The 12317-nt window shown below is 43.7% G+C and overlaps 2 protein-coding genes across 3 annotated transcripts in view; both read left to right on the forward strand.

Annotated features, from left to right (window-relative positions):
- The window catches only part of LOC124277862 (polyadenylate-binding protein, cytoplasmic and nuclear-like), a 67650-nt gene extending 56266 nt beyond the window's left edge, over window positions 1-11384 (forward strand). For both annotated transcript variants that reach the window (XM_046713577.1, XM_046713578.1), the window contains exons 21-24: window positions 2975-3207; window positions 3658-3800; window positions 5418-5539; window positions 11284-11384. In XM_046713577.1, the coding sequence (XP_046569533.1) occupies window positions 2975-3207; window positions 3658-3800; window positions 5418-5460 (419 nt within the window). In that variant the 3' untranslated portion in view covers window positions 5461-5539; window positions 11284-11384. The remainder of the gene's footprint in view (window positions 1-2974; window positions 3208-3657; window positions 3801-5417; window positions 5540-11283) is intronic.
- Window positions 1-12317, forward strand: part of LOC124277860 — a 186488-nt gene that overhangs the window by 170134 nt on the left and 4037 nt on the right. The window lies entirely within an intron of this gene.

Genomic DNA, 12317 nt, shown 5'->3' on the forward strand with positions numbered 1-12317 from the left:
GCAGTGCTGTTCTCTGAGCCTCCCTTGGGCACTCCAGAAACCCATAACCCGTACAAATTCTCTCCATCTCTTGCGTTATTGCCAGAAATTTATTTTTCTTATTTTGGCTGCAATCACGCAAAAATTATCTTCAGACTTTTCAGCAGAAGTCTTTTTCACTGTGAACCAAACACAAGATGCTGAATGGGGTAGATCACTGACTTGTATGCTGGTGATCAGGTGCCTGACTCTGACAGTGCAGGTTTGAATCCCAGTTGGGGCTCAACCTCAAACCGTACAAGAATCTGTACTTTACTGGGAAAGTGTAATCCCAAATACACTGTATGTTGCATTTGATCACTTTCTGAAAGGCATTGTGTAGACTGTGATGCTGCAGTGCTATTGATGTTATATATCTCGGAATATTGCTGTGAAATATTGTTGAAGTTTTGCTGGGATGTTTAGATGATATTGCTGTAATTGCTGATATATTGCAGTGAAATTGCAATTTTGTTGTAATATATTGCTGTACTGTGGCTGTAACACAGCTCTGACATTGCTGCAATGTGGCAGTTATGCTGCTGTGATATTACCGTAGCATGGCAGTTATGCAACTGTGATATTGTTGTAATGTGGCAGTTATGCAACTGTGACATTACTGTAATGTGGCAGTTGTACAGCTGTGACATTACTGCTTTGTGTGCAGCTGTGACATTACTGTAATATATTGCTGTAATGTGGCAGTTATACAACTGTGAAATTGCTGTAATATATTACTGTAATGTGGCAGTTATACAACTGTGACATTGCTGTAATGTGGCAGTTATACAACTGTGACATTGCTGTAATGTGGCAGTTTTACAGCTGTGACATTGCTGTAATATATTACTGTAATGTGGCAGTTATACAACTGTGACATTGCTGTAATATATTACTGTAATGTGGCAGTTATACAGCTGTGACATTGCTGTAATGTGGCAGTTATACAGCTGTGACATTGCTGTAATATATTACTGTAATGTGGCAGTTATACAGCTGTGACATTGCTGTAATATATTACTGTAATGTGGCAGTTATACAGCTGTGACATTGCTGTAATATATTACTGTAATGTGGCAGTTATACAGCTGTGACATTGCTGTAATATATTACTGTAATGTGGCAGTTATACAGCTGTGACATTGCTGTAATATATTACTGTAATGTGGCAGTTATACAGCTGTGACATTGCTGTAATGTGGCAGTTATACAATTGTGACATTGCTGTAATACAGTCAGACCTCGTTAATACGAACACTTTGGTTTTTTAAAAAAACCCATTGGGATAGTGAAACGTTCGTACTACTGAAACCACAGTATATGCACCGAGTTACTTCCCCTTGATATCTTTCCCTACTATCGATATGTGAAGAAATCAAAACAAAACATCAAAGACAATCACTGATTTATTACACATTGTTTCACTCACACATTTTACTTACAAAAGTAGTCTTTAATGGTGGGCTGCTGAAAAGGTTGTTTTTTCACCAATCTGGGATTCTTGACTTGGCAGACTTTCCACAAGCTTGAAACAGTTCTTGATCGTCTGACAGGAAACATCTGCCCATGCAGATTTCATAAATCGCAAGGTTCCTCTTAAGTTTATACACTGGGGTTTGTCGTCTTCAGCACATGCGGACCCGTGAAGGTCCGGGTCTATTAGAATAGCCCTTCAGCAACCCATGCTTGCTATAAAAGGCGACTATGCTTGTCGTAAAAGGCGACTAACGGGATCGGGTGGTCAGGCTCGCTGACTTGGTTGACACATGTCATCGGTTCCCCATTGCGCATATCGATGCTCATGCTGTTGATCACTGGATTGTCTGGTCCAGACTCGATTATTTACAGACCGCCGCCATATAGCTGGAATATTGCTGAGTGCGGCGTAAAACTCAACTCACTCACTCACTCAGCACATGCGATGAAATGTCTCACTAATTATCTATTGTAATAAGCTTTGAATGTCTGAATAATACCAGCATCAAGTGACGCAACGGCCACGTGACCTACACTGTCTATCAAAAGCTCTCAGCCAATCACAGAACATGTCAGAGGTCATCCACGCCTTCGTGTTAAAACGGTACCTAGCATAGATTTCTGGATTGAAGTCTTTCCCAAAACAGCATGGTCGTTGAAATTTCCCTATCACTTATGATAAAGGGATCAAAGGGATGAGTCGCTAAGTCGCTAAACGAACAATGTGTCACTTTGGGTGGACCAGTCAGCGGCGTGGTCAACTTCAATCGTTCGGATTAACGCAGCTGTTTACAACTTAATTAGTCCAATCCGTTCCGACTGACCAGCATTCGGAGGCGGAAACTGAATCATCGGACTAACGAGGTGTCAATTATATACAATATATAGGGAGATGATTTGGTGCCCAGTGAGTAGTGTTCGGAAGTCGGTGGATTTGGATTAACGAGGACCGGATTACCGCGGCCTGACTGTATATTACTGTAATGTGGCAGTTATACAACTGTGACATTGCTGTAATATATTACTGTATTGTGGCAGTTATACAACTGACATTGCTGTAATGTGGCAGTTGTACAGCTGTGACATTGTTGTAATGTGGCAGTTATATAGCTGCGATACTACTGTAAAGTTGCAGTTATACAGCTGTAATATTGTTGTTATATGGCAGTTATGCAGCTGTGATATTACTGTAATGTGGCAGTTGTACAGCTGTAACATTCCTGCTTTTTGTGCAGCTGTGACATTACTGTAATGTGGCAGTTATACAACTGTGGCATTGATGTAATATATTACTGTAATATGGCAGTTAAATAGCTGTGACATTGTTGTAATGTGGCAGTTATACAACGGTGATATTGGTGTAATGTTGCTGTCATATAGAAGTGATGTTGCTGTATGGTTGCTGTTTAACAAATCATTGTCATATTACAATATTAACGAATATACACAGATACATTCATGCTTCTTGTTTTATGTACAGCCTACGAATCACCAAACTCTGTTGCTCCTACTCAACCTGCAGGATATCCAACACCTTTTATTCCAAGAGCCGCCATTCTTGTCAGACCTGCCGTTCCCGTCAGACCTGCCGTTCCTGTCAGACCTGTCAGATCTGCCGTTCCTGTCAGATCTGCCTTTCCTGTCAGACCTGCCGTTCCTGTCAGATCTGCCTTTCCTGTCAGACCTGCCGTTCCTGTCAGACCTGCCTTTCCTGTGAGTCACTTAGACTTTCCTTTCATATTTCCTTTCTTGTATATTCAATACTTATTGTCAACAGTAGACAAAAGGAAGTATATTCAGTAACATTATTTCCAACAGACAGGGAAAGTTCATATTTCAATAGGGGGTGGTGGCTAGCTAATGACCTGGGTTCGATTCTCCACATGCATACTATGTGTGAAGCCCAATTCTGGTGTCCTCAGAGATGATATTGCTGGAAAAAGTGGCGTTAAACCATACTCACTTCTGTCCTTGATACCACAGCGTGATTCTTGTCTTATCCCAGACTTTTCCTTGTGATGATTCTTGAGACATTGTATATGTGCTCACATGTTTTTAAGATCTGGTAAAGTGGTAAACATATTCACATGACCTCGATTTGACACACGTGAATATACAAAATGTAATGTAATTATATCCATCAATTCACTTTTTGACATCTAGGTTCACCAAAATGCTCAGCTTCCCAATCGGACGCTGAAAATATTGGGGCTGGCAGTGCACACCCCTGGTTACAAGCTGATGTGCTACTTCTCCAGATGGGGAAGAGTTGAGGACTTTGAGGTGGTGAAGGATGTGAGATTAAGGTTAGTTGTGTCCCTTACTCCTGCCAGTATATGCTGGGTTTAAATCCCAGATTGTATTGATTGTGATCTTTGATCTGTCATCAGTTTCCCATAGTCGATGGTTTAATCTCTAAAGGTGAGGTGAGGTGAAATGGGGTTTAACGTCGCATGTAAGATTATTTTGCTCATATGACCATGTGCATGCGTGTGTATGTCTGGCTGCTTGTACTAGCCCAGACTTAAACTGGTTTTATAGTGGTAGATCACTGAGATACCATACCGCAGTTAAAAAACGAATGAACTTTGTTTTTTTGTACAGTTTTAACCTTTACATATGAAGCACTTGCGGTTAATCTTAAGCGGAACACCAAATTCTTTCTTAATAAACTTGTGGTTAATTAACACCGAGCGATTAAAAGTTGCCAAAAAGCTGTCTGCTTCACTCTCGACCACCAACGAAACCACAGACAGGTTACATAACTCTGTCGTCAGAGCACTGCAGCGAACCAGAAGTGACGTAATGTGAGGAAGGATTTTCAGTCAGTTGTATATGAGGTGTGTTATAAGCTCGTCATTTTGCTGATTTCTCAACGTTTTCATCAAGTAAAAAAAATCAAAAACTACTTACCAGTTGTAGTAAAATATGTATATGATTGATGACCAAATGGATTTTGCATGACACAACTTGTAATATAATGAATTCTTCCAAGGAAGTGAGGTTGTTGTCGAAGTGACAATAATATTGTAAGTAGTATTATATTGACACCCACCTCGTTTCCCAGAGAGCAATTGTTATGTTATAAGCTATGTAATACAAAATCCTATTGGCCATCAATCAAATACATATTTTACTGCCAGTACAAAGTAGTTTTGATTTTCTAACTTGGTGAAAACAAACCTAAATAGCATTTATTCTCAGACTGTCGGATGTTCGCGACAGGGCGCCGCCATTTTTGAAAAATCTTACCTCACATGGTAAAGACAGTTTGAGAATAAATGACATTGTGGTTTGTATTCATCAAGTCAGAAAATCAAACTACTTTCTACTCGTAGTTAAATATGTATTTGAATCATGTCCAAAATGATTTCCCCACATGGGCACAATGTGTTAAGCCCATTTCTGGTGTCCCCCGCCGTGATATTGCTGGAATATTGCTAAAAGCGGCGTAAAACTAAACTCAGTCAGTCAGTCAGTCAGTCAGTCAGTCCAAAATGATTTTGCATGACACAACTTGCAACATAACGATTTCTTCCACGGAAGCGATTGTTTCTTCATTGAAGATTGAATGGAAAGATTGTCGCTGTCTGAATTACTTCCGGACATGTAAGAGTCTGCTTTGTACCGAAATGCCAACCCACTGAATTAACCATATTGAAATCACTTGACATAAATGGTTTAACACCCGAGTAAATTGGGGAACAAAAGCCAGACCTTATATAGCTGAAATATTGCTGAGTGTGGCAATAATATTTCAAGTTAGAATTGATTCCTTGCAACCTGATCTGAACATGGCCAAATGAATCTGATGGTAGGGCTCTGGATGATCGTAGGCAAAAGTGATGATCATTGTTCATAATAATAATCTCTAAACTGGTCCAAAAGCTTCAAACATTTATGCTCTCACTCTCTTTTTTCAGACCAACTGGCTGTGCATTTGTGATATTTGAAAAAACTTGGTGATGCAGAGAAAGCAGTATTAGACAAGCCACATGTTATTGATGATAAGGAGGTCGAAGTAACCTACGCCAAGCATCATGAGGTAAGGAATGTATAGGGGTATGTGATCTTGTGAATATTGTCCCTACACCAAGCCTCTTAAGGTAAGGCACATATGGAGCTATGTGATCTGGTAAATGTTGTCCCAAATGCCAAGCCTCTTCAGTGAAGGGAACATATCCGGATGTGTACTTTGGTGAACAATATATCCTACACCAAGCCTCCAATGAGAGTATGTGATATGGTGAACATGGTTGCCAAGGCCTCCTGTCAGGATATGTAATTCAGGGACAACAGTCCCCTACACGAAGCCTCCTGTCAGGATGTGTGATGCAGCTACCACAGTCCTCTACACCAAGCCTCCTGTCAGGATATGTGATGCAGGTACCACAGTCCTCTACACCAAGCCTCCTGTCAGGATATGTGATGCAGGGACCAGTCCTCTACACCAAGCCTCCTGTCAGGATATGTGATGCAGGTACCACAGTCCTCTACACCAAGCCTCCTGTCAGGATATGTGATGCAGGGACCACAGTCCTCTACACCAAGCCTCCTGTCAGGATATGTGATGCAGGGACCACTGTCCTCTACACCAAGCCTCCTGTAAGGATATGTGATACAGGGACCAGTCCTCTACACCAATCCTCCTGTCAGGATATGTGATTCAGGGACCACAGTCCTCTACTCCAAGCCTCCTGTCAGGATATGTGATGCAGGGACCACAGTCCTCCTGTCAGGGATACACCAAGCCTCCTGTCAGGATATGTGATGCAGGTACCACAGTCCTCTACACCAAGCCTCCTGTCAGGATATGTGATGCAGGGACCACAGTCCTCTACACCAAGCCTCCTGTCAGGATATGTGATTCAGGGACCACAGTCCTCTACACCAAGCCTCCTGTCAGGATATGTGATGCAGGTACCACAGTCCTCTACACCAAGCCTCCTGTCAGGATATGTGATGCAGGGACCACAGTCCTCTACACCAAGCCTCCTGTCAGGATATGTGATGCAGGGACCACAGTCCTCTACACCAAGCCTCCTGTCAGGATATGTGATGCAGGTACCACAGTCCTCTACACCAAGCCTCCTGTCAGGATATGTGATGCAGGTACCACAGTCCTCTACACCAAGCCTCCTGTCAGGATATGTGATGCAGGTACCACAGTCCTCTACACCCAAGCCTCCTGTCAGGATATGTGATGCAGGTACCACAGTCCTCTACACCAAGCCTCCTGTCAGGATATGTGATGCAGGTACCACAGTCCTCTACACCAAGCCTCCTGTCAGGATATGTGATGCAGGTACCACAGTCCTCTACACCAAGCCTCCTGTCAGGATATGTGATGCAGGTACCACAGTCCTCTACACCAAGCCTCCTGTCAGGATATGTGATGCAGGGACCACAGTCCTCTACACCAAGCCTCTTGTCAGGATATGTGATGCAGGGGACCACAGTCCTCTACACCAAGCCTCCTGTCAGGATATGTGATGCAGGTACCACAGTCCTCTACACCAAGCCTCCTGTCAGGATATGTGATGCAGGGACCACAGTCCTCTACACCAAGCCTCCTGTCAGGATATGTGATGCAGGTACCACAGTCCTCTACACCAAGCCTCCTGTCAGGATATGTGATGCAGGGACCACAGTCCTCTACACCAAGCCTCCTGTCAGGATATGTGATGCAGGGACCACAGTCCTCTACACCAAGCCTCCTGTCAGGATATGTGATGCAGGTCCTCCACAGTCCTCTACACCAAGCCTCCTGTCAGGATATGTGATTCAGGGACCACAGTCCTCTACACCAAGCCTCCTGTCAGGATATGTGATGTTCAGGGACCACAGTCCTCTTCAGGATCACCAAGCCTCCTGTCAGGATATGTGATGCAGGTACCACAGTCCTTTCTTACACCTCCTGTCAGGATCAGGGACCACAGTCCTCTACACCAAGCCTCCTGTCAGGATATGTGATGCAGGTACCACAGTCCTCTACACCAAGCCTCCTGTCAGGATATGTGATGCAGGTACCACAGTCCTCTACACCAAGCCTCCTGTCAGGATATGTGATGCAGGGACCACAGTCCTCTACACCAAGCCTCCTGTCAGGATATGTGATGCAGGGACTCCTGTCAGGCCTCCTGTATGTGATGCAGGTACCACAGTCCTCTACACCAAGCCTCCTGTCAGGATATGTGATTCAGGGACCACAGTCCTCTACACCAAGCCTCCTGTCAGGATATGTGGTTCAGGGACCACAGTCCTTTTCACCAAGCCTCCTGTAAGGATATGTGATGCAGGTACCACAGTCCCCTACACCAAGCCTCCTGTCAGGATATGTGATGCAGGGACCACAGTCCTCTACACCAAGCCTCCTGTCAGGATATGTGATGCAGGGACCACAGTCCTTTTACACCAAGCCTCCTGTCAGGATATGTGATGCAGGTACCACAAGCCTCCTGTCAGGATATGTGATGCAGGGACCACAGTCCTCTACACCAAGCCTCCTGTCAGGATATGTGATGCAGGTACCACAGTCCTCTACACCAAGCCTCCTGTCAGGATATGTGATGCAGGGACCACAGTCCTCTACACCAAGCCTCCTGTCAGGATATGTGATGCAGGGACCACAGTCCTCTACACCAAGCCTCCTTGAGATATGAGATATCATCACACTTGGGCCTCAATAGATAAAAGAGAGGCAGTATTCTGTTGAGACTTCACACTGGTGCCTTTCTTTTGTAAAAAGAGGTAGCATCTTGGGAAGACATCACACTTGTCCTCATGGGAAGAGAGATTCAGCATTATGAAGAGACATCACACTGGCCTTGTGAGAGTAGAGACAATCAGCATCTCGGAGAGATGTAGTGTTGTGAGAGAAGAGGGACGCAGAATCTCAGGGTGACATCATACTGTTGTGTTGTGAGAGAAGACGGAGGCAGCATCTCAGAGAGACATCATATTGGAAATGTAAGAGAAGAGAGAAAGGCAGCATCTTGGAAAGACATAACACTGTTGTGTTGTGAGAGAAGAGACAATCAGCATCTCAGAGAGATGTAGTGTTGTGAGAGAAGAGCGAGGTAGCATTTCAGAATGACATCACATTCTTGTGTTGTGAGAGACGAAAGAGCTTGCATCTAGGAGAGACATCACACTGGCCTTGTGAGAGAAGAAGGTGGTAGCGACTTAGAGAGACATTACACTGTTGTGTTGTGAGAGAAGGAGGTAGCGTCTTAAAAAGACATTACACTGTTGTTTTGTGAGAGAAGAGGGAGGCAGCATGTTGGAGAGACATGACACTGTTGTTTTGAGAGAAGAAGGAGCTAGCATCTCTGAGAGACATCACACTTGCCTTGTGAGAGAAGAAGGTGGTAGCAACTTAGAGAGGCATTACACTGTTGTGTTGTGAGAGGAGAAGGAGGTAGCGTCTTAGAGAGACATTACACTGTTATGTTGTGAGAGAAGAGGGAGGCAGCATGTTGGAGAGACATGACACTGTTGTTTTGAGAGAAGAAGGAGCTAGCATCTCTGAGAGACATCACACTTGCCTTGTGAGAGAAGAAGGTGGTAGCGACTTAGAGAGACATTACACTGTTGTGTTGTGAGAGAAGAAGGTGGTAGCGACTTAGAGAGACATTACACTGTTGTGTTGTGAGAGAAGGAGGTAGCGTCTTAAAAAGACATTACACTGTTGTTTTGTGAGAGAAGAGGGAGGCAGCATGTTGGAGAGACATGACACTGTTGTTTTGAGAGAAGAAGGAGCTAGCATCTCTGAGAGACATCACACTTGCCTTGTGAGAGAAGAAGGTGGTAGCGACTTAGAGAGACATTACACTGTTGTGTTGTGAGAGAAGAAGGTGGTAGCGACTTAGAGAGACATCACACTGCAGTGTTGTGAGAGAAGAATGAGGTAGCATCTTAGAGAGACATCACACTGTTGTGTTGTGAGAGAAGAAAGAGGCAGCATTTCAGAGACGCCAGACTTGTGTTGTGAGAGAGGAAGGAGGCAGTATCTCAGAGAGACATCACACTGGCCTTGGGAGAGAAGGAGGCAATATCTTGGAGAGACATCACACTGTTGTGTTGTGAGAGAAGAATGAGGTAGCATCTTAGAGAGACATCACACTGTTGTGTTGTTAGAGAAGAAAGAGGTAGCATCTCAGAGAGACATCACACTGCTGTGTTGTGAGAGAATCAAGGAGGCAGCATCTCAGAGAGACATCATGCTGCTGTGTTGTGAGACAAGATGGAGGCAGCATCTCAGAGAGACATCACGCTGCTGTGTTGTGAGAGAAGAGGGAGGCAGCATCTCAGAGAGACATCACACTGCTGTGTTGTGAGAGAAGAAGGAGGCAGCATCTCAGAGAGACATCACGCTGCTGTGTTGTGAGAGAAGGAGGCAGCATCTCAGAGAGACATCACGCTGCTGTGTTGTGAGAGAAGAGGGAGGTAGCATCTCAGAGAAACATCACACTGTTGTGTTGTGAGAGAAGAAGGAGGCAGCATCTCAGAGAGACATCACACTGTTGTGTTGTGAGAGAAGAAGGAGGCAGCATCTCAGAGAGACATTACGCTGCTGTGTTGTGAGAGAAGAAGGAGGCAGCATCTCAGAGAGACATTACGCTGCTGTGTTGTTAGAGAAGAAGGAGGCAGCATCTCAGAGAGACATTACACTGCTGTGTTGTGAGAGAAGGAGGCAGCATCTCAGAGAGACATTACGCTGCTGTGTTGTTAGAGAAGAAGGAGGCAGCATCTCAGAGAGACATTACGCTGCTGTGTTGTTAGAGAAGAGGGTGGTAGCATCTTAGAGAGACATCACACGGTTGTGTTGTGAGAGAATCAAGGAGGTTGCATCTCAGAGAGATATCATATTGGAAATGTAAGAGAAGAGAGAAAGGCTTCATCTTGGAAAGAAATAACACTGTTGTGTTGTGAGAGATGAGAAGGGCAATAAGTTGTAGAGATGTCACACTCACATACCAGGTAATGCCTTTCTGCTTTTCCATATCATCCACAGACATTTTTATGTTATATCCAAGAAGTAGGGAACCGATATGTGTGCAGAGACTGTAGGTTTGCTCACTTTTTATTCCCTTGCCTGGGTAACACAAATTACATTTCTTCAGGTTTCATTTCTAAATAGCATTATATTACAATGGTGTCTTTTTTGTTTTGATTCTACTCTCTGTTGATTGCCTGCAGACCTTTTGGGCATAAGTTCTGAGCATAAACTAAACAAAAAATTGGACAATCGCATGATTCACATCAAACAATACAGTGGTGGCAATTTTCCGCAGATTTATTTCCATGACAAAATATTACGTTTTCCACTGAAAATAGATTTTCCTGTTGTCATCCCTGCACGATAGTATGTATTCTTCCTTCTGGAATGTATATCACCTGATAATTTTTGTCTGCTTTGATTAAAACAGTTTTTGATTAAACAATCTTAAATACCATATGTACTTGTTGTCAAATTTACTTTTTGGGATTGATAGTGTATTTCTTTTCGGTTCATAAAGTATGAATCAAAACCTGATGCGCAGATGTTTTTAAGCATCTGCCTTACAGTTTCATACAGTTTGTTGTCTGTTTGTCATCAGATTTTCAATTCATACGGCTTTGTCTCGATAAATATACATAAGTCAGTCCATAAATGCTTTTGCTCATATTTTATAGATTTTTGTGGGCTTTTAAAATGCATCTACATTAGTGTGGCCAATTTTGATTAAAAACAGAACTTTCCATGAGCAAACTGCAGCTTTATTCACTTCAATTTTGTTCCTTCAGAACCTGCCATCTGAAATCTTTCCATCTTGGAGGGAACAAAGACCCCATGAAACTGTCCAACAACAAAAATGGCCTGAATCACTAAATCAAGGTAATGATCCACCAGAAGCTACAGAGCCAAGAAGGTTGCTTGAAGATGCACAACCACGAAGGTTGCTTGAAGATGCACAACCACGAAGGTTGCTTGAAGATGCACAACCACGAAGGTTGCTTGAAGATGCACAACCACGAAGGTTGCTTGAAGATGCACAACCACGAAGGTTGCGTGAAGATGCACAACCACGAAGGTTGCTTGAAGATGCACAACCACGAAGGTTGCGTGAAGATGCACAACCACGAAGGTTGCGTGAAGATGCACAACCACGAAGGTTGCTTGAAGATGCACAACCACGAAGGTTGCGTGAAGATGCACAACCACGAAGGTTGCTTAAAGAAGCACAGCCACGAAGGTTGCTTGATGAGGCACAACCACGAAGGTTGCATGAAGATGCACAACCACGAAGGTTGCATGAAGATGCACAACCACGAAGGTTGCTTGAAGATGCAGAACCACGAAGGTTGCGTGAAGATGCACAACCACGAAGGTTGCTTGAAGATGCTCAGCCACGAAGGCTGCTTGAAGATGCACAGCCACAAAGGTTGCCTGATGATGCACAACCACGAAGGTTACCTGAAGTGTATCAGCGAAGAAGGCAGTCCACTCAAGATCCTTTGATACCAGGTTTGACACAAGTAGACAGCATTCCAGACATGCCATTAGTAGCTGAATATGAGTGCAATGTTTCTGGATGTTCGTTTAAAGGTGAATCAGGGCAGTTTAAAGGTCACTGGACAAAGATTCATGAAGCAAAGGTTCTTTATCTGATCTGTTCATTCTGTACCATGGGATGTGTGGATGCAGATGAACTTCGTGAACACCTGGATTTTTTTCATGGGATTGAAGACAGAAGTGAAATGTCAACATTTCTGCTTGGTGCTAGACAAGAGGAGAGAGACAACATTCACTTTGTCATGCCTGGCAGTGTGACCAGGGA

The sequence above is a fragment of the Haliotis rubra genome, unplaced genomic scaffold (assembly GCF_003918875.1).
Source record: "Haliotis rubra isolate DU_JTF1 unplaced genomic scaffold, ASM391887v1 Scf229, whole genome shotgun sequence".
NCBI lineage: Eukaryota > Metazoa > Mollusca > Gastropoda > Lepetellida > Haliotidae > Haliotis > Haliotis rubra.